Below are 21,511 nucleotides of genomic sequence, written 5' to 3' on the forward strand. Positions count from 1 at the left end.
TACACTTGTCAAAAGATGACCACATATTTTTTTAAATTATTATTTTTAACACAAAAACTATCTACATTGACTATGGAGTACGATTTCCGTCATATTGTAAAACATTTGCTGCATTTGTATGGTTCATAGTTTATCTGCCAAAGTATTTATTAATATAAATAGGTATATATATATTGTATTTATTAACTGTATATTATGTATATTTCATGTAAACTATATCATTTTTAAAATACAAACCAACAAATCGAGGAATAATTATGTTTTCCATGTACTACAACATAGTTATTAATCTGTAGTATCTAACTAGTGTGACGTCATAAATCTCGTTCCTAGGCTGTTCTACTAGAGACGGCATTGCGTCAGCATGGCCGCAAGTTGCTAACCTAATAAAATTAACACTAGAAAAGCCCGCGGGAACTGTCAAATTCAAAGTTATTCGTTTTACAGACTATAGTGTTTTTTTAGCTTTAAATATACCGTGTGATAAAAAAAACGATGTCATGGTAGGGGTAGAAATAATATTCTACGCCTAAAAAAAAAGGTAGAAGCATTTTATTAAATGGTCATAAGATGCGCCCCAAAATATAATGTGATTTTTTTTTATAAAAAACCAAAATAAATGCATAAATACCTAGTTGTTATAACACGTCACGAAAATAAATACTTTCTTTTCTACATCGGTTAAAGCGAACTCTTATATTTTATACACGGTGAGTAACAAATATGGCAACATCGTCTTGATTGCGACAAAGCATATATTTTCTACACCCTATTTTATTGTACATATATAGAATTATTATTATTATTATTATAATATTGAGTTATATTTCCAAAAATATGGAAGTTAAAAAGTTTAAATTTCTCTCAGCTGGCAACAAGGTTATGTTTCGGAATGTGCTTAGATTGTTTAGTTATTTATTTATTAATACTTAATATACATTCGCCTATTTATATTAATTAATTTTTAATACTTTGGAAAGTAATAAAAATAACCTCCGTTACCATATGGCAATTTTTCAAAAATTTCGATAAAAAAATATCGATATTTAAAATATCGATGTTTGCAAACATCCCTAGTTTGATGCTTAACAAATAATATTAAAACTACAATATAAAAATATGAATTTTTCTTAAAATTAATATTTTTTTATATTGGGTCTTTAACCATTAAGGAGGATTCGAAATAATACGAGATTAGCTGTTAGTGTGATTGAGATTTAATTCGATAATAACTAGGGATGTTGAGAAGTATTGAGGAGTATATATTTTATATCGAATTTTTCGAAAAATCCCCGTATAATGTAACGATAACAATTTGTCTCTATTACGATTATCCACACCTTTATTATTTATTTTTAATACTTTGAAAAAAAAATAGCCATTGTTACTGCATACTGCCAGTTTCAAAAATATCGATACTTGTTAACATCCCTAGTTTGAATACCCTATTAAAAACGTAAAAATTTCGATATAGTTAATATCGATGTTTCAAATATCGATACTTCACAACATCCCTAGTTTGAAGTCTTGGAGGAAAATATCAAAACTGCGATATTAAAATATAAATTATTCCTAAAACTTATATTTTTATAAGTATCTTTACCTATTGAATACACGATTAGCGTGAGAGTTTTAATTCGATACTAACTAGGGATGTTGCTAGGTATCGATATTTTATATATCGATTTTTTCGAAAAATTTCCGTACGTAACGAACTAAATAACTAGCCACAAATTGATCCTCTACTTGTCTCAATTTGTCTGAATCACAATTATCGACATCGAAAAATGTAAATAAACGGTAGTTAACTTCGTAATTGACTAAAAAACCGACACGTATTGCTGACTTTTACCGCCTTTTCCCCATATATCCCTTAAAAATTGGCATTTCTCCCAATTTAGGCCATTCCTGGATCCTCTAGAGCCCCGTCTTCTTCCAGTTTAGTGATCAGTTTTATCACTCTCATTCTTTCATCTGTCTGTCTTATCATGTCGATCAGGGCCAGTAATTTCTTGATACCAATGAAAATACTAAAAAAATAATATATTAGCTTTAGTTTTGGAGTTATTCTCAAATAATTTTAGGAAACATAGAGACACCTAAACACAAATAAAGCTTTCTGTGTGAAAAGGGTTTTTTTCTTGTACCATATGATCGAAAAAAAACGGCGACAGCGATCTTCTGACGCCGTTTTTTTCGGATCATTTATAAAAATAAACCCTATATTTGTTTGCTTACCGTTTTCCATGTACTTGATGAGTGATCTGTTTCAATTCTGCGTTCGAGAACACCTCAGACGCCTCCAAAACGTTGAGTAAATGTTCAGCTTTAGACAAATTGGGTACGTGCAACACTGTAGTAAAAGCTGACAACATTTCCATCTCTTCAAGCACTTGCCTGCAAGAAAGAAATCGTATTGTTGTCACACAAAAGTCATAACAAACGAAAATATATCAATCTGTCATTTTAACTCAAAGGTAGACTGATTGTTCTGTCATTTTTTTGGATGTTATCTGTGGAAATATAGCGATTCGTACCTTCTGCTGCTCGTACAAATGACTAAAAGCTTCTTTCCCGGCGGTGGTTCCTTCTTTAAAAGTACCAGCAGCGCTTGCAAAGTGAGGTTAGAATATCTGGGACCTATGGGACCGTAGTCCAGTAATCTTTCGATGTTGTCCACCAAGATGCAGCTCAGAGTCGAACGATACGCGTCGTCGAATATCTAGAAAGATAACAGATAACAAACCGGCAGTATATTCTGCAGATAAAAATCAGTAAAAAAGTTCGTATAAATTCATGCCCTAAAATGCTTAGTTTCGGAGATACAGGGTGTGAAAGTTTTTTTCAACTTTTTTACTTATTTTTTTATTTGCAAGATACGTATTAGCGATGGGAACTATCGAATGAATTAGACTATCGAATGGTTACTGAATGAATGATTTCAACTATCGAATGGTTTCATTCGAATAAAATCATTCATTCAGTTGTATACTAAAGCATATGTGACAACCTCGCCGTGCGACTAAATGGTTATCGTTAAGCCAAGACTATCGAATGCTTTTGATAAATGAAATTTAGTATTCGTTTGATTTTTGTCTGCGTCAGTGCATTATTAGTTCTTCCAAATTTTTATAACTTGCCTTCTAAATACTGTGCTATTTTTGCGTTTATTAAAATATTTAAAATACTAAAGCAGTAGTGTTTTTTTTTAATTGACGATTGTGTACGTGTGCAGGTGGTCAAAATTTTTCCGAAAATTTGTGTGATTTTCCGATCTTTCAATTATTTAATTTTATACGGTATATGGTCTATTTTTTTAATGGAAAATTTTGAGAAGTAACAATTTTTAAGAGAGATGAGGTGAACTTACAATTAATTTTAAAAATACATATGTATTTGTATTTTAGATATTTTAGTAATATGAATTAGTTGAACTTAATAATCATATTTAAGTAATGTGGTAATGTGGTTATAAGTAAATGGTTATCGAACTCAAATTTTGGGATGAGAAAATTAAATTGATTGATTAAAGTTTTACACGTGCCAATTTAAAAAAAAAGTTAACGATATTTGTATTTTGTTTATGCTAATTCTCTTACATGTAGATTTTTGCGGAGAAATATTTCATTTATTTTTTAAAGTAAATGCCAGTAAAAGCAAATATTATTTTTAAATACTAATACAAAGTAATAAAAAGTAATACACATATATAATTTTGATTTCTAATTTTTTATTTATATTTTTCTTCTATTACACTGCATGCTTAGAAAATTAATAAATGTTTATATTTCATGATTTTAAAATTTGTTGTTAATATAACGAATTAGTTCTGTAATTATTATTATTTAATAAACCAACGTTGCCAAAAAATTTAGAGACTATATTACTTTTAAATAGGATCTAATATAAATAATTTTGACTTCTAATTTGTTGTTTATATTTTGCTACTACTTAAAAAAATGTTTATATTAAATGATTTTAAACTTTGGTGTTAATAGGTATAACAAATTATTACTGTTATTATTATTTATTAAACCAGTTTTGCTTAAAAACATTAAAAATCATTGTCCTATATCCAAAATAAAAAGTATTATTGCAGTATAACAACAGAATATTAATAAAAAACATGCAAAATATATAGTTATACTATCCCTAACTAACTATAATACCAAAGAATAATATTCTTTGCTAATACCAACTAATACGAATATACGGCAACAGCGCCGTTCATAATGTATTTTCTGTGTAAATACTAGCACCTCAATAAAAAAAAATAATGTGTCCTTATCTTTATCTGACTCAAAATCCAAGATGCCGGCTTTTTTCATACCATTGCCACCGACCGCCGGCCGACCGCTGTCGGGTTTCTAGGAAAGAAACCTACGTCGCCGGGCGACAACTAAAATCCAGTTTATATTTTATTACAATCGATCCTGACGAATAAACGAATTTTACAAATGAATGAATTTTACAAATGAATGAATTTTATAAATGAATGATTTTTGCTGCCGAATTAATATATTTCAAGGCATATGACGCATCTATTCGATATTTTTATTCGAATAGTTTTCGACGAATGTTTTCTTACTAGCTATCGAATTATTCGAATGAATTGCAACTATCGAATGTTTCGATAGTTCCCACTACTAATACGTATCGAAGTTTCTCGATTATTTGTCGGGCCACTCTATATAATTGATGTTAGCGGGAGAATATTTTGTTTACCTTACGAATACTGAGACACTTGGCAGTCTCGGTAAAACCGACCATTTCTTCTGGCGAACAAACTTTGACAAACGGAAAGTCGGAATTTTTGGCAATTTGAGCTGCCAAAGCTGTTTTTCCTGAATTCGGTGGACCCTCGATTAGTACAGACACCAAACCTAAAGAAATTATTTGAATTTGCCGCTTTTTTTGCTTAAAAACATCACTCAATAAAAAGACTAAGGAAGGAGAGTCTAATATTATTTTAATATCAAGCATTAGAAACGGAAGACCCTAACGTAACAATGGATCCAACTACAAAGAGATTATCTAAATATTTGAAGGAAGCTACACCATAATTGTAAATGGTTGAATAAGCCGGAAATTATGATACTGTGTCAGAACTTGAATTACAGTCTGTTTTTGTTTGTATACTCCTTCCTTAGTCTCTTTGATCAATGATAAATTTCATATTATACCTGAGGTATCTGTTGCCCTAGCTTGCTGGGCAAACAAGTTACCATCTTCCAAGATATGGGTAACAGGAGCACCCCAATTGATAATCCCTCTTGCTACGTATTGGTTCAAAATGTCTTCAGCTGTTCCAAAAGCCTGAAATATATTTTATAATTTCACATAGTGTAGTACGCAAAAAAATCAACGTCAAATGGAATTTATTTTATTATCAGAGACAGAAAAAACTAGGTAATTTGACTACAACTATTGATTTTGCTTCATTGACCTACAATATCGCTTTTTTCATGCAAGGTTTATTTGTTTGTGAAAGTTGTGTAAAAAAACTATACCGTACTATACTATATGTTTCACTGACGAATGCACGTTTAACTTAAATAATGAACCCAATGTTCAAAATTATCGATATTGGAACAAAGAACACCAACACAGGTTTGTCGAAACAAGGATGCAATATCGACAGAAAGTAAATGTTTGGGCAGGGATATTAGGACACAATATTATCGGGCCATTATTTCTTACGCGAAATTTAAATGCAGAATATTATTTGGAACTACTCGAAAATCATATTTTACCTGCTTTACATGATGCCGCTCGGGAAAATCAGGAAGTTTGGTACCAAATAGATGGCTGCCCGGCACATAGTACCCTGGCTGTTCGGGAATATTTAAACAATAGTTTTAACGGAAACGCTATTAGCCTAAATCATACAGTAAATTGGCCAGCAAGGTTTCCTGATATTTCATCTAATGATTTCTTTCTCTGGGGCCATTTAAAAAACAGGATATACAAGGATAAAAAATACCCAAATCTAGACGAGTTAAAAAATGTTATTCTGCCGAATGCAATAGAATTTCAGTTTACCAACTAGCGAATGTAAGAAGAGAATTTTATGATCGCCTGGGTTATTGTCTAGCAGTCGATGGTGGAATATTTGAACATCATCTTAAATCCTAAAGTTCTAACAATTTAATAGTAACTAAATTAATAAGTTATTGAATATTGTAATAATACTATAATTAACCTTGTAATTGATTACTTTAATTCATATTAATTTGTACATATTTATAAATACATCTTTAATATTTCCGATGTAGGAATGAGTTTTCAATAATAATCATAGATAAATGAAACAAGTTTAGATTGGAAAGTGCCCATAAGGACAATGTAAACACTATTTGGCGCTATTCTTGCAACGGTCGCGACCCAAAACTTTTGAAAATTTCGGAGCGGTTCGGCTTTTTCCGGAATTATATCGCCAAATATTGTTTATTCAAATTTATTATTTTCGTTTAATTTTATAAATAAAATACAGTGTGTTGCATACAAGAAACTTTATTTTATATAAGGACGCATGTATGAAATACCTATGAAACATTGGAAACCGATGTTATGCCACGATCCATGATGGTTTTTGCAGTTCACAGTTCACAGCACAGCTTTTTAAGTTTTTAATGCCACTTTTTCAGAATTATCACCGGTTGGAGTAAATAAAACTTGAATTAAACTCACAAGATAGCAATAATTACTTTGAGAATGGACGCTATAAACACTTTTCAGAATTTCTTTAATGAGAGCGCTTTAGATTTTGAAAGATTATTATGATTTTTGAAGATTCTGACTTTGACAAGAAAAATTATTACAATTTAATAGTACCTAAATTAATAAGTTATTGAATATTGTAATAATACTATAATTAACCTTGTAATTGATTACTTTAATTCAAAATAATTTCATATTTATAAATACATCTTTAATATTTCTAAACTTGAATGAGTTTATCTATAATAATAAAGCACTAAATAGGTAAATTTCTGAAATGACAACTTCATTTGACAGTTATCTTTTACCTTGACTGGTGCTCATAAGTAAATACAGGACCATTAGAAAGGAGAAATATTTAAAAAGAAATCGGCGATAGCTCGTAAACGAGCTAATCAAAAATATCTAAAGTTACTCTTTTGAATGTGGGTTTTAGTGTTCTCAATAAACCTAAATAGAATTACTCTCTAAAATAATTAGGGAAGCCAATAATTGACCCCATTAAAATTTACATGGGATTTCCTATATCCCGTCCGACGATGCAAGAAAGAAAATATGTAAAACTGGACAACACTGTGCCGGTCAAGCTTAATCACGTGCACTAAAGTTTATTTTGGTATGAAGTATAGATGAGTCCTTTATGTGATATATGATTGAATTAGATAGGGTTTTTTTTTATTGATAAGATATTGTTTTTTTTTATTTGTATTTTTAATACTAATTAATTATTATGATATGTCTTGTCTCCACTCCACCTAAAAATTTTACTAGTATTTTGTTATCAAAACTATAGGATTATTATCGGTTGCATTTTAAATAACGTCAGTATATGTATATGTACATTGCAACTTTGATTATTGTGATCTGGGTGTGTGTATTTATCAAACATCTCTATTTATGTGTAAGTAATATATTTTTTTGTCAATATTAAAGTAATTTTGTCTATACTAAATAAATTATAATACTATGGGCTGGCAAAGGTTAGTCTTGGGTCGAGATTTCCGTATGTAAGAAGAGTACAATTGGCTATAATGTACTGAAGGAGGAGTGACAGAAACACGTTGAAACGTATAAAAGTAAACCGAGAAAACTGACGGCCAAGCTTACAGTACGTCATGCGTTCAGCTTCACGATTTAATTACGTCTCGTGATACTTAATTTCAAATTCAAATTTCTTTATTAGACCCCATTAAGTTTTACAGAATAATGTTAGTATTAATAAATGTGTGTCTAAAGGGATCGCACCACGATTAAAAACGGATACAGAGTGGAATGCGACCCCAAATACAAAATAGAGATAAATTATTTTATAGAAATTATTAAAATTACATACCGCAACGAAAATTATAGTTAAAGCACTGAATATAACATTTTATCAGGGATGAGCGGAGATATCCCAGAGTGAATTAATGAAACAGTGTAACATACGGAAAACTATTTAAAGGGTTATATCAGGTGTAACAAGATCTCAACAAATCAGTCGAAGAAATTATAATATTTACGAATTTAGAGGTATGATTTTAATTTGTACCCTAAGTCTATTATACGGATTGAAATTTAGAGATTTATTAGAAATATTATACCAACAAATGTGGAGCTATGAAACTGAAAGATCTTTGGAAGTTAGCTGTTCTGTGGGAGAAATTTGTACCGATAATATTTTCTGTCTGAAACAACTAATAGAGAAAAAATGAGTATTGATCAGGAGACACACCTCATGTTTATTGACCTTCACAAATGCATATGATTATTCAAGGTACTACAGGACACCAACATTAACTACACCTTATATAGATCTCTGAAAAGGAATGTAAAGAAAACCGTACACACAAATTAAAATAGGAACACATTATCTGGAAGATTTTTGTCAAGAGAATCTACGTTTATGGATGTACCATAAACAACATCGCCATAATCAAATATATGTAAAAAAAGCCTGTCACATAATTGAAGAGAAAATTGATGGAATATATTTCTTAAGAGACGAAAAATTCTTCAACCGTATATAAACAGCCTTTCGCATTTATCAAGTTATATGTGCCTGAAAAGATAAAGATGCATCAAAGTAAACTGACAAGATTTTACAGTCTCTGTAACAATGGGTATCGCAACATTATCTATATGGATATTCATGTTACCAGCCGTATTGGTAATTTTGTTTATATCACTAGCAAACACTATAAAACAAAGATTTACCGGCATTTAATTTTAAATTATGATCCAGAGCATATTTATTAATTTTATTAAGATCGTCGTTAAAATGTAACTGAAATTGTGCCAAATTATTAGTATCTATTCTGCAATAAATTTGAGAATCATCTGCATATTGCTAAGCAGTCTACTTTATGGTGCAGAGACTTGGCGAATAACGGAAGCCAACCGAAAAAACTGGAAGCGGTAGAAATGGCTACATATAGAAGAACCTTAGAATTTCCCCCGAAGAGATAGATCCGAAAACGAAGAAATCCAACAGAGGATAGGAATAGATTTTTCTTTGGCAACCGACATCGAACGCCAACACTTATGTGGTCTATCTTGTCCAGGTTTTCTATGAATTCTACACGAGCTTCCAAAAAATCAAAATACTGTAATTTTGCTAGGAGCAATGAACGGTCTAAACGTATCTTTACTAAAGTCTAGTAAGGGTAAGACACGTCATATTTTTATTTTCTTGATTTGTTCTAATATCATTAACCAGCTTCAGTAAACAAGTGGTAGTGCTATAGTTCTTACGAAAGCCAGATTGACATTCAGGTATTAGTTTATTTGAATCTACAAATGAAACAATTTGATTATGTAGATGTTTTTCTATAATTTTAGAAATTGCTGGCAAAATACTCACGGGTCTTAGATCGTTGTTATTTAAAGGTTTGGATATTTTACAGAGAGGTGTTATAATAGCTTTTTCCATATTTCGGGATAGACATTTGTCTAAAATAGAAGTATTAATTATATTTATTACCGCTTTACCACAGTAAGGCATGTATTTTTCATGCTTATTTTGTCTATAAAATGCGTTTTTAATTTGATGTACTATTAATGCAATTCTGACAGTTCGATGAAAAATATTAAGCTTATCTACATCCGCTAAGTTTTCAAGGGAACTTAGCAGACTTGATTTAAACGTTAACTTAAGCCGTTTAGCATCTTTCCAGAAGTCTTTACCAGTCTTTTCCGATAAACCCTTAAAATAACTAATTTTTCTCTAACTATAGCATGTTTTGTAAAATTCCTGAGTTGACGATAATATTGCAATTTGTTTTTTATTAACGAGTCGTTGTAATTTTCCCTATAGCTTGAATTTTTTTAAGTGCAAGCTAGAAACACTTGCATTTTTGGTAAAAATAAGTGGAATTGAGTGGGTGTTCGATAGTGGTCGCGCTATTAGAACTCAAAAATCAAAAATCGATATCTCGAAATCTATTAGAAATAATAGATTCTAGTTTTTTCAAGAACTTTGTTAATATTTCTGCTGTATTTTCTTTGTAGACAGTATGTGAAAATCTTTATCAATAAAAAAATTACACGATTGCTGAAAATTGCTATGCTCTAAAAGTAAATGGATGGATTGTTTACAATTTTTGAATGGAAAAAACAACCTTATCGAATTTTTCTTATGTAAACATATTGTAAAATATCCGATCTTGAAAATAAAAAAAAGTTTCAATATCTAAAGCGGTTCTTGAGTTATGACCTGTTATGTGTTAAAAAGTTGAGTTTAAATTATCGCGATTACTGACGTTTTCTCGTTATAAAAAAATGACACTCTAACGATATCCTTATAATTCCATTTCACATGCTCAGAAACATGTCTAATGATTTTATCTAGTTATCTCTTGAAAAAAGTCTTTTAAAAATAAGCGGTTTGCGATCGTGATTTTACTTTACTTGATGGGGAAAGGCGTACCGGCAACGCCGCAACAGCACACCGTCGCATTTCTTTCACTCCGACTCAATAAGATCCCTATGCGATTTACTTCCACACATGTAAATGCCGACCCAAAAGTAACAGTTGCCAGCACGGCATATTGAATATATCAAGTAGCTAAATTTGTTGTTTATAATATAGGATCAGATCAATAAAAAAAATGTAAAATGTTTTTGAGACCTACCTGAATTTTTTGGGCTTTAAAAGGCTATATAAAAGATTGTGGGTAAAAATAAATAACTTACCGGTTTGATATCATGTTCTAGAGCGTGTAGAAAGTCGGCTCTGTTAACTAGAAGTTTCTCTATGGCTTCTGGATCAACTTCAACCTTATTAGCGGCCTTGATCAACCGATTCATCGCCGTAGATTGGGCAGCTCTCACCAAACCTTCTAGTTCAGCTCCGGAGAAGTTCTTAGTCAAAGCTGCCAACTCCTGTCAAACGTTATAACATTGATATCTCTTTATACACATTTTTAATGAATTTTCCACTTACATTTATATTTACATCTTCACTAATCTTCTTATAGTGCTTCATCCTGGCCGTGTGAATGTTTAAAATCTGCACTCTACCTTCTTCATTGGGCAAACTAATTTCAACTTGCACTTCTAATCTTCCGGGTCTCATCAAGGCTTCATCTATCATGTCTCTTCTGTTTGTCATGCCAATGACTAGGATATTGTTCAACTGCTCAACGCCATCGATTTTTGACAGCAACTGGTTCACTACGGTGTCGTGAACTCCGGTATTCCCCGCTACCGAACCTCTTTGTTTGCATATGGCGTCGATTTCATCGAAAATAATAATGTGGAGTCCGCTGTTAGGTCCAGCCTGTCATTCAACAAAATTATTTAATTAAAAGAATATGTATTTTTGGCATGTACAGGCTTGGTGCATTCTCCGCCGGTGCTGCCACCATCGGAGAATATCGTAAACAACTAGTACTTACAAATACACGGGTCTAAATACCGAGAATACAAAAAATTTATTATTTAACTAGCGTGTACCCGCGACTTCGTTCGCGTCGAATTAATCATTTGTAATGGTGATGATAAAGCAAAGCAAGAATTTCCATTAACATACAAACTGGATAAAATTTTCTCACATTTATGTCAGCATGAGAAAAAACAATATGGCGATATTATTATACAGGGTGTCCCAGAAATAAGTGCAAATATTTTAACATGTAGTATAGTTCAACCCCGGAAACACGCCTATGAGGTTTTTTTTGCGAAAAAAAAATGTTGAAAATTTAAAATTTTTCTTGACATTTTCCGGGAAATTTGAAAAAACTTTTTAGTGCCACTTGTTTATTAACTGCTGCCACTCGCTTCTTTATCGCGCCGGCGTGTCGAGCTTACGTCATTGAGTTGCCGTAGTTTCAACAATTTCAAATTCAAGACACTCGAAACAATCAAATTCTTATTAAATTCGAAAAATAAAAACAGAAAACATAAAAGAAAACAAACAAAACAAAAAATGAATTGATGCGTTATTGATAAAGGTCACAAAAAGAAATTTCTAAATTGTTTATCGTAATTCAGAAATTCAAATATATCGAAAACAGCCCGACGAATAATCAATTCATTTTTGTTTTGTTTGTTTCCTTTCATGTTTTCTCTGTTTTATTTTTAAAATTGAAAATACAAATTTGATTGCTTCGAATCGAGTGAATTTGAAATTATTTTTGTAACTACGGCAACGTTACTTAACATCGTCGTCTGACGCAAGCCTGCCACGACGGCGCGGCTCAAAGGACCAGTTCACTAATGGCACCTTTGGCCGACGCGCGACGGTCGGGCTGTCAAAATAAAAATAGCGAAAAACAAAATACGTATTTAAAATTGTTGAGTGAAAATGTATTTTCTTAGATTGAAAGTAGTTCGTAAAGACAATAATTCGATTTAATTCAAAAGGTATTCAAAGTAATGTGCGCTTTTCAAGGTGTTTTGTAAATCAGTGGTTCAAATAAAACAGAGAAACATGAAATGAAAATAATATGAATTCTAAAATTACGATAAACATTTTAGAATTTGATTTATTGTGACCTGGTTGTGAATAATATGAGTGAAGTGTATTTTCGTAAACGTATATAAACGTAATGTTTTAGTTACATTTATTAATTTTTGTTAAGTTTTCATTGAAAGGGTAAGTACTAAAAATAATTAATCAAAATTTTTTATAATACATTTTTTAATGACACTTATTAAAATTTAACATTCTTAATTTTTTTAGTGAAATTTTCTTTGAATTTATAAATGTAATGAACTCTGTAGAATGTGGATACACATAGGAGGTTACAACACTGCAAGGTTTAGATACACCGTAGAGAAATTAGTTGGTGAATAAACCGGCGGTTCTCTAAAAGATTGCTTTTTCAAATTTCCCGGAAAGTGTCTAAATAAAAATTTTAAATTCAAATTTTTTTTCGCAAAAAAAACTCATAAAATATGTTTATTGGGGTTGAACTATACCACCAGTTAAAATATCTGCACTCATTTCTGGGACACCCTGTATATTATATAACTTGGTAATATTTGAGGGGTAGTTTCATCTCGTTGGAATTTGACTTTCGAAAAATCCATTTGCCAAAAATAAGCTTTTTACGTCAAGCAGTTTAAGCAGAATCGTGGCTAATCAATTACCCAACTTTTTGGAACACCCTGTATGATTTTTTAAAAAATTTCAAAATATGTAAGAAAACAAAATAAATTATGCGTGTCCAAGCGTTTTCCCGAAAGACTGACCGTTTTTTAAATAACAAATATTGTAATATATGAGGGGCGTTTTCACCCTCTTGGAATTTGAGATTCGAGAAACCCCTCCTTATCGAACCTCTACACCCCACAGTCAACCCGTTTGCCAAAAAAAAAAAAGAAAAAGCTTTAAATGTCAAGCAGTTTTAGCAGAATCGTGTACTCAATGGGCACATTTTATGAAACACTCTGTATAATTTTTTTAAAAATCTTAAAATATATAAAACAACAAAATAAAATATACGTGTTTAAGAGTTTTTCCGAAAAACTCACCGGTTTCTAAATAAAACATATTCTAATATTGAGGGGTGGTTTCACCCCCTTAGAATTCGAGTTTCGAAAAATCCCTTCTTATCGAACCTCTACACCCTAACGTCAATCCGTTTTCCAAAAATCAGCTTTTTACGTCAAGCGCTTTAAGCAGGATCGTGATTATTCGATGACCAGATTTTTCGAAACACCCTGTATACATTTTTAAAAAATCTTAAAATATGTAAAAAAACAAAATAAAATATACGTGTTTAAGCGTTTTTTCGGAAACTTGACCGTTTTCTTAAATAAAAAATATTGTAACATTTGAGGGGTGGTTTCACCCCCGTGGAACTGGAATTTCGAAAAATCCCTTCTTATCGAACCTCTACACCATAGAATCAACCTGTACGCCAAAATTGAGCTTCTTACGTTGAGTGGTTTGAGTAGCATCGTGATTAATCAGTGAGTCAGTCACTTAAGGATTTTATCAATTAGTACCCAAGTAGCAAAAAGAAATTCTGAAAGGATTGAATTATTTTATAACAGTCGAATAGCGTTGTCTTAAGGACTGCTTGATTTTATTAAGCGTTGGTTTCGACCATTCTGTTTTTTAATAAAAGTTGTCATATTAAAGTATTTTCTAGTGGTTTTTACAACGCATTAAACGATAATTTCTTTTAGTATGATATAACACTTACTAAGACAATGCTATATGATAACAAACATATTATTTTATTAGACTTTTATACCCACGATGTAAGAGTTCTATAATATTCATATAACTAGTAGTCACAAGATCATATATTAGTTACTTAAACTTGTCTTATTAAAGTTGTATTACGTTGTATGATAGAATGTTTTATTGCGTTAAACTACGGTGTTGTTGTTATATAATAAATTGTGATTAACAAAATAAATTCGCTGTAATATCTACATTATAAAACTGGTAATGTATAATATAACCTCATTTTAATTTAAATGGTATACCTAGTTATTTAGTTTGTTATTGTTGTTGTTGCAAAAGTAATATCTACGTACGAGTATAATCAATCACAGCTATTATGAATTCTGGACAAAGTTGGAAAAAAGTTAACAAACGCAGTGGTAGTTATAAAGAACATGTAAGAAAAAACTCCTCGAAATTACGGCAAATAATCCCCAGAATTCCCTGGGTTCTCAAAAGCCAAAATCTCTCGGGTTGTCTGGCTTCTTCAAAGCATTGTTGCCACGTTGATGTATAAGTTTTACTGTAGTAAATGTTTGTATTGTTTTATTGTTGTCTTTCCAAGTCCTTAGGTTGCCGCTCACTCGTTGGGCACGCATGAAATACATTGCGTGCATGAATCCATGAAAATCTGATCATGTTTGTTAGTTTAAATACTAATCAAATGAGATTTTGCAACATCTATTTGTCACAAATCTCAATATGTCCAAAATAGTTCTATAGTGCCTGGAAATTCTGCGTAATGATAGATATTTATCCTATACCGTTTTATTTTGCAACAAAGACTTATTAAAGGGATTCATTTATGATAAAATGGTTGCATTATAATTCGTTATGTTTAAGGCAGAATTTTTGTATGGCCTATGGCCACCATTATATGAAGCAAAATTAAAAACATCAAAATAAATTGTAAAATGTTATTTTTGAGAACTATTTTATGATAAGATTCCCACATAACAGTAATAAAGTGTTTACTTAAATTAAAAACAAAAATTTTTGAAAATTTTATTTTATTTTATTGTTTAAATTTATATGTAAACCTTAATCGAAATTAAAGCGCTTTTATTTTTTGCCAAATACATACCTATAATCTACCAGTAAAATTTTCGGCGCAACAAAAATTGTCCCTACTTTTCAAACCCTATTAATGATTTTTTATATTACATATTTGTTGTACCTTCTGGCTCTACCCGCCATTTTCATTGTCGAGGAAAGTCTCCTTTTTAACAATCCACATCCTCTAGATTCATTTTACGACACGCTTAAAATATAATTTGCTCCTAATATTCTTCGGTAAAAAATAAAATACTCTTGTACCTCGCTAAATGATTAAATGTTTTTATTGTTCTGTTTCTTAGATGTGACCACGTAATACACAATAAAACTAGTTTTATAATAGTCAAATAACGCTGTGTAAAATAGTTGCATAAGAGTTGTATACCCTTTTTATAGAACTTCTATACTACTAAACGGTTGTATAAAAATGGGCCTTTTTTGGTTGTAAAGCTATCATATTACGGTCATATAGCACGTTATATGAATTGAGGTATCCTATAAAAATTATCACATAGCTGTTTATACAGCCTTTATAAAATAAAATTTGCTACTTGGGTATAGATAACTGCACTAGCAAAAAACTAAAATACATACTTAAATATTACGACAAAACCACGATTTCAATATTATTTTAATTCGATCAACATGACGGCGGCGTCAAGTGCATACTGATAATTTCTGATTTCTGCCGTTGAAGCGCTGCGGTCGGAATTTGTTAGAATCAACTGAAATGTACCAAGCCTATAGAGAAATCAATAAAAGTTTTATGTATTCGGATTTTTGTTACTCTTTCACGCAAAAACTACTGAATGGATTTTAATAAAACTTTTAAAAATAAGTATAACGGTAAGTGTCAAGTAGGTAGGAAAAAATTCTGCCATTTGCATTCTGACGTGCATACCAACTTTTACTGATTTCCTGTAGTCAAAATTACCCGTTTTTCCTCCTCTTCGGCTTCGAGGAACAGTCTTCTGACGTTTGCTTCCGATTCACCGACGTATTTGTCCAAAATTTGGGGGCCGTTGACTATTTTCGGCTCTCTGGCGTTCAGCATTTTACCGATTTGTCGGGCCATGAGGGTTTTACCAGTACCGGGTGGTCCATAAAGTAGAATACCTTGAATAAAGTTGCGCCAGTGTTTTCATTGAACAAAAGGACTAAAGAAGAGCCTAGTAAAAAGTCCCGTCTAGACATAACGTTTCTGTGGTTTTACCTTAATAATATACTTCGTGTCTGAATCACCCTGTATATTGACAAAAATATTTTTGAAATATTGCGCTATACATAAAAGTTGTTATAGTGTGACCAACGAATCTGTAGCTACGGGGTATCGGCAGGGGAACGCAGTTGTAAACAAAACACGCCCAATTTCATTCATAAAATAGGCATGGGCGTACGGTGTTATATGAAAATAATGTGTATCATAAATATAATACTCAGATTAATAATTTTTTTTAAAAAACTTTATGCTGTTTGAATCGTTACTGTTGAGTTAGCAGATAAACACTAAAAGCTTTTATTAAAGCTCTCTTAAATATTTTGAATCATTTTATTATTGTGTTGTTAATATAATAGAAGAAATAATTACAGCTGGGGGTTGGAACCTTTGGTGTTACACAGCAAAATAAAACACTAAATCAGTACAATACACCAAAACACTTTTAATTTTACACTGGACGCGCGTTTCGCTAACCATGTTAGCATCATCAGCAGATGATTATCTAAAGTACTGAGTCTTGAGGTATATACTCGCTCAGTGGGCAGCAGATGATCAAGATATCTTGAGGTATATTTAACATATATTTTTTTTTCTATAATACATAATTTTAGATATACCTATTTCCAGCAAAAAAAATCTTGAAAATAGTTAACTTTGGAAGCGCAAACAAAACATAATTTTACTCACCAGTAGATCCAATATTGCCTATTACACCAGATATGGTATCGCTCTGCCAGCAGTTTTTAAAGGTTAGGTCATTGTCTACCCATATGTTTCATCCAAATAGATAATACTTTTCTATATTTTCGAATTTCGCGTATATATTTATATCTCTCTCTGCAATATAATGGGCCGCTCCATCTGTTTTTTGACATTTACTCCAAAAAAATTCATTTGATTTTAATAACCCCCTAAGCGTTTCCCTGCAAAAGGAAAATTCGATTCTTCCGGCAATTTTTGCAAAAGCTTTCTAATTGTGGGGACGAGTTTGAATTCGAGATAAAATCTATCGATTTATCAAATTCCTGACCACTTCGAAAAAGTCGTCGAGCTTTTCGACAGCAGTCTCACGTGGTCGTTTCTTTCCAGAGCTGGATATCATTTTATCGGGGTTAGTTTTCAGCCTTTTTTATCTTCTGTGTGAATTTTTTTATAGCCGATACGCTAACTCCGGTATAAAGAAATATCCGCTCAAGTTTACGTTTAAGCGGCAACTTAAGCGAACTCTCTGTAGCTTCTTCATCGCAAACCCTATTATGAACACAAGGAAATAAACCAAATGAGATTTCATCCATGTTATTATTAACTTACCTATATAAATTAGCTATTATTTCTCTTGTCTGACTATGTAGCGTTTTACCCTTATTTATTCATTTTAAAACACAGATATACGATCAAACTTGATATTAATAATTAAAAACTACGAACGAAAACATTATAACAAGATAACAAAACAATAAAACACAACCTAACTATCAAATATACGAAAAATATAGGAATAAAGTGTTAGGATAACCGGTATAAAATAATTAAAGTAATAATGATCAAAAAAATGACACCGCTACTGGATATTTCAATAGTATTCGATATTCCTACTCTTTTCAGAAGAGACCGTGAAGTTGGGGATAAAGCAAGCGAATAGGAAAGGCGTAAAAGCCATGGCAAACCGCGTGGTAACAAATCCTGTGACGTACTCTCGCCAATCATGTTCGATGAATAGGCGGCCATGCGCGGCGATGCCGGTTTGCCAATGATATCGTTGAAAAATCTTCAACTTTCATAATAAGCAGATTATACAGAATGAAAGAAATAAGTTATTAAATAAAACATATCGAACAATATGAACTACGTTAAAATTCCTTAGTAATATACGTCAGAATATATGCTAAACACATTATATATAATAAAAATATATTAAATTTATAGTTCATGTCTGGCAATTTTGCAATTTTATAGATAAACGTGGCAATATCGATTTTTTTTTCTCGCATTCCTTCCGTAGCTTCAGATCCGCTGGTCAAACAGTAGAAGCTATTCAAATACAGGGTGGTCCGAACTGTATACCGGAAACTTCGGCAGCGTATTCTGCAGATAAAAATAAGTAAAAAATTTCGTATAAATGTATGTCCTAAAATGCTTAATTTCGCAGATACAGGGTGTAGAAGTTTCAATTTTATTTCGATTTTTTCCAAATAATTTCTGAAGTATCGTTAATATTTGGATGAAAATTTGTGTTCGGGTGTTTTTTGACGTGAGAAATTTGATTTTGATGTCAATATGACTCCTACTTGTAGAGGGCGCCACCTACATATTTTTTAACTGGTTTGAAGAGTAATAACTTTTTGTTTGTACCTGTATAAGAGAAATCCTGAATTATGACTCTTGGCTACGTATTAATTTTTATTTGCTTGTGATGCAGTAAAAATGACGTTTTCTAGTTTTGTTTAGTTAATATTATTTTGTTGTGTTCAAAAAATGTGTTAATTTTTATTTTTTTAGAAAATTTGTAGGTATTTAAGTAATCTACGGGAACACGGTTTGATAACCAAGTCTACGAAATTTATTGATAGAGAAATTAATGTAAAGGTTTTATTCAAAAAATGTGCTGTTTAAAATTATTTTTCATTTAAAAAGAACAAAAGTCCTAGGCCCCCCCTGGGCTCAACCCCAGGCCCACCCCAGGATAAATTGCTAGTTAGCTCTAATGGTTCCCGAGTATTTGGAATCGAAATTATCAATACCTGTCATTATTGACATAAATTTAAACATGTTAACTAAATAATAGACTGAAATCACAAATATGAAATTTTGTGCCAAAAGCTCATAATTAATTAAAAAAAATAAAAGTTCCAAAATTTAGTATTTCAGTCAAATAACTATCTACTCAACATGTTTATTTTTAGTCAATAATGACATTCGTATTAACTATTTCCATTGTAAATATCTTGAGAACGGTTGATCGTAGCGATTTTTACCAAGAGACATTTTTTACGTAAAAAATCACGGATATGTATATTTTTTCATTCAGTAGTTTTATACAGGTACGGACGAAAAGTTACTACCCTTCAAAACAGTCAAAACACATGTAGATGGCGCCCCCTACAAATAGGAGTTATATTGATATCAAAATACAATTTCTCATGTCAAAAAACTTCCGGACACCAATTTTAATCCAAATATTGAAGTTACTTCAGAAATTATTTGGAAAAAATTAAAATAAAAATGAAACTTCTACACCCTGTATCTCCGAAACTAAGCATTTTAGGAGATACATTTATACAAACTATTTTACTTATTTTTATCTGCAGAATATGCTGCCGAAGTTTCCAGAATACAGCTCGAACCACCTTGTATAATGTAACAACACCTGCCATATGTGTATTTGGACTTATTCCTTATAAAGACAGATTATTATCATTATTACTATTATAATTCAGTGGATATATCAAACCAGAAACCTGATATACAGGTTTTAGAGATTGCTGAGTCACACTGTATATTTTGATATATTTATTATAAGAACATTTTACATGTGTATATGTATAAACCTTGTAAACTCTTAGAAAAGCATTCTTCTCTGGGATACTCTGTATAATTATCTTACCTTTAACGTGTTTGCAACCTAACTGTTCCACAATCTCAGGCGGAAAAACTCTTGAAGCAAAAGCCCTCCTGAATATCGCATTAAACTCGTTGCTCAAACCTCCAATTCCCATTTCTTGGAAATCCCAGTCCGGATTTATAATTGACTGTCTTATTTGTATCCTGAATTTAAAAAAAATCCTTAATTTTTATCCTATAAAACGTTATAATCACACAGACCCCTTCGATTTTCCTACCAGATTCAGTGAAGAGTTATCAGCCTTTTCAAATTGCATGGTTGTATTAGGTATCAGTTGTCCCATTCTCGCTTTTTTCGGTTTAGCTTGTCTACCGTCTTTCAAAGCTGCTAAATCTGTAGCTTCCAAGCTCTTTACAATGAGCAGTAAGACTTTTTTGTCTTTGAACGCAAAGGCTAGCTGTTGACCCACTGTGAACATCTGATTTGGAAACGACAATAAGAATTCTTTTGCCATTTCGTCTGTATCATATTGCTCCTGGGAAGTCCTAGAATATGTAAGTAATTCAGTAAGAAAATTACACTACTGTGAGACATATATAAATACGTTTTTTTCTGCATGTAATCTGCTTCAAGTACAATAGAGGATAAATACTCATCGGGATAATAAGGTTTAACGCCAATTTCTTGATTTAGGGATAGAACAGCCCACTTTCTATGGGGTAAACTGAATCCTACGTGATATTTGGGAACACCAGGGTCAGATTTAATGGAGAATATGAACTCTTGCCCACCTCCAGTGATTACTTTAATATGCCTAGAAATAAAATAGGACAGAAGTAAATATTGGAAAATTCTGTGCAATACTGGGAAATTACTTAGCTCCTGGAAATTCACTGTCATTCATAATAGCGCAATTAGTCAGAGACAGATCGTCGGAAGGGCATTTTATAACTTTGTAAACAGCCTAAAAAAATACGAAATTATAAATTAACAATGCAGTGACTTTTTGGGTAAAATGTAGGAATATGTACCATTGTTACGACGGATTTCTTATGCGATGACGATATCTTTTTCTTGCTGCACTGCGGGGCTTCAAAAGATTCAACAAAATCAATAACACCAGAAAACTATTCCATTATTTTGACAACACCATAGATGAAGGATTGTTACAATGACGTGTAGAAGAAGTGTCTAGGCATCCGTTAAACCACAGACTTAGTTTGTGGTTAAACGGATATCTGCCAGTGTTGTTACAATAGGTACAATTGTACTATTTTGTGTACATTTGATAGTC

At 31.6% G+C, this 21,511-nt stretch overlaps 1 protein-coding gene across 1 annotated transcript; it reads right to left on the reverse strand.

Moving 5' to 3' along the window:
- Nucleotides 1-225: 225 nt before the first annotated feature.
- LOC115886501 (vesicle-fusing ATPase 1) lies at nt 226-21,342 on the reverse strand. The gene is made up of 13 exons (XM_030905683.1): nt 21,249-21,342; nt 21,093-21,181; nt 20,822-21,031; nt 20,478-20,762; nt 20,260-20,420; nt 16,371-16,552; nt 11,144-11,479; nt 10,894-11,082; nt 5,184-5,316; nt 4,726-4,883; nt 2,538-2,722; nt 2,239-2,397; nt 226-2,030 (listed from the first exon to the last, which is right to left on the reverse strand). The coding sequence occupies exons 1-13, from the start codon at nt 21,249-21,251 to the stop codon at nt 1,898-1,900; spliced, it is 2,223 nt and encodes a 740-aa protein (XP_030761543.1). The 5' UTR covers nt 21,252-21,342; the 3' UTR covers nt 226-1,897.
- Nucleotides 21,343-21,511: the final 169 nt, after the last annotated feature.

This window comes from Sitophilus oryzae, unplaced genomic scaffold, assembly GCF_002938485.1.
Source record: "Sitophilus oryzae breed Bouriz unplaced genomic scaffold, Soryzae_2.0 scaffold_494_pilon_pilon, whole genome shotgun sequence".
Taxonomy (NCBI): Eukaryota; Metazoa; Arthropoda; class Insecta; order Coleoptera; family Curculionidae; genus Sitophilus; species Sitophilus oryzae.